A 1,946-nucleotide genomic window follows, 5' to 3' on the forward strand; every position below is an offset into this window, starting at 1 on the left:
GGTTTAAACACAGGAATATTTGTGAGGATGATGCGAGATTGGACAGAGTTTCGTTGTTGTACACAGTGTATGGAACTGGAGTCGATTTAGTTGACCGGCACCTAACAACAGGGCAGAGAGCAAATCAGAAGTGGATGAATCATGGAGCTATTAACACCGGCAGGGACAGTCAGGGCGGTCCAGACTTTCTTAGTCCCGCCCCGGCCCTGCCCGCCTCACACGGAGGATTTGGGGCCCCAGTGGAGTCCAGCCCCTTCTCAGTCCCGTGCGATCGAGTCATCCCTCACTCTGGCCCGCCCCCTTTTTCCGGGTCCATGCTCTCCCTTTTCCCTGGGCGAAGAGCCAAGACCCCGCCCCCAGCTGGTGCGGACCAATCCAACTAAACCTCGAGGGCTCTGCCCCACCCCTTTTCCGCCTAGTACAATCAGAATCATTATTCCTAGTCATTTGCCCCGCCCCACCCTACCCCTCGCTCGATATCGCCTTGGCCACGCCCCTTGGTCGTGTGACCCAGTCAGAGCCAGGCTTCTGTCCTCCGTTCCTATATAGCTCCACCTCCAGACCGCATCCCGCCTTTCCTTCCCTGCGGGCTCGGGTGGCTGCCGCACCGACTCCTCCCGGCGGGGCCAAGCTGCAGCCATGGCGGTCACCGCCGAGGGCGCCCGCAGGAAGGAGCGTGTCCTCTGCCTGTTTGATGTGGACGGGACGCTCACGCCAGCTCGCCAGGTAGGATCCCGATACACCCATTGCCATTGAGCGTGACGCTCTGACACCCCCAGGCTCATGGTGGGGACCTGCAGCTTTGTGACCCCAAGACCCCGCTCCTGCCGAGAGAATGAGGTCCCCGGACCCTGACACCCTGCTGCTGTCGCTAGTGATGGGGACTTGGGGACCCACATACTGCAGCCGCCTAAGCGCCTGCGTCCTGGCGAGTGGCGGGGCTGGATCAGGCTCTTTGGGGAGGTAGTTGCGAGCGGATGCGGGGGTACAGGGCTCCTCCAGCCCCGATAAGCTTCCTGCACGCCTCCGCCCCGAGACACTCTCGCCTCTCCAGTGGTTCCCACACAATTTAGTCCTAGCAATAGCTGTCATTCGAACCCGGCGTTCCAGGCAGGGCTCAATCATCTCCGGGAGCGGCGAGAGTTCTTGGAACCATCCCTCTTTTGTGCAGGTTTTGTTGTTGTTGTTGGTTTTGCAAGCCTGTGACTAGTTCTTCAGGCCTTTACTCTCTGTGCCCCCTCACCTAGTCCTGGGGATCGGGATCGGGATGAGTTCATGGGCTCCGCCCACTGGAGGCGGGAGGTTGGCCACCTCTCCTTCCCCTGCTCAGCCGGTGCCGACTGAGTGGGAGCTGCGGGAGCATCTGTCCCTGTTGACCCTTCAGCTACCTACCGCCCCACATCCAATTTGGCTCCTGTTCGACTTCAGTCTGCGTGGGCCCCCCAGATCCTCTCTGACTAGATGTGGATGAGCAGGCCTCGGTCACGTCCACAGGGGCACGCGCGTGCGCCTGAGATGCTCTGGGGCAGGAACTGGGATGATGGATTAGCCTTAGCCTGAGTGACACCCCACCACACCTCAGCTCAGAGATTATCCAGGAACCGAGAGGAGTCAGCGCCGTGGTCCAGCCGCCCCCTGGACTCCCAGCCCCCTGTGGCTGAGGTGGTGGGGCTGTGGCCGGTGCACAGTTGCACGCCCTTCCTTTTGACTCTTTGCTTCCCTGACAAGGCTGAAGAAAAGCGGGTAAACTCAGGCCCTGGGCTGCTTTGTGCTTGTTATTGTTTGTTGTTATGTGCCGTTGAGTCGCCTGTGACTCATAGCGACCCTATGTACAACAGCCCTAAACTCCGCTCTGTCCTGTGCCAGTCGCACTGTTTCTGACACTCCCATCCCAATTATCCCGGTCACTGAATCAATCCACCTCATAGAGGGCCTTCCTCTCCTGC

At 59.8% G+C, this 1,946-nt stretch overlaps 1 protein-coding gene across 1 annotated transcript in view; it reads left to right on the plus strand.

Annotated features, from left to right (window-relative positions):
• Positions 1 to 615: 615 nt before the first annotated feature.
• The window catches only part of PMM1 (phosphomannomutase 1), a 15,373-nt gene continuing 14,042 nt past the window's right edge, over positions 616 to 1,946 (plus strand). The window contains exon 1 of the mRNA XM_006890078.1: positions 616 to 726. Within this exon, the coding sequence (XP_006890140.1) occupies positions 640 to 726 (87 nt within the window). The 5' untranslated portion in view covers positions 616 to 639. The remainder of the gene's footprint in view (positions 727 to 1,946) is intronic.

The sequence above is a fragment of the Elephantulus edwardii genome, unplaced genomic scaffold, assembly GCF_000299155.1.
Source record: "Elephantulus edwardii isolate Elephantulus edwardi_28Jun2011 unplaced genomic scaffold, EleEdw1.0 scaffold00086, whole genome shotgun sequence".
NCBI classification, from domain to species: domain Eukaryota; kingdom Metazoa; phylum Chordata; class Mammalia; order Macroscelidea; family Macroscelididae; genus Elephantulus; species Elephantulus edwardii.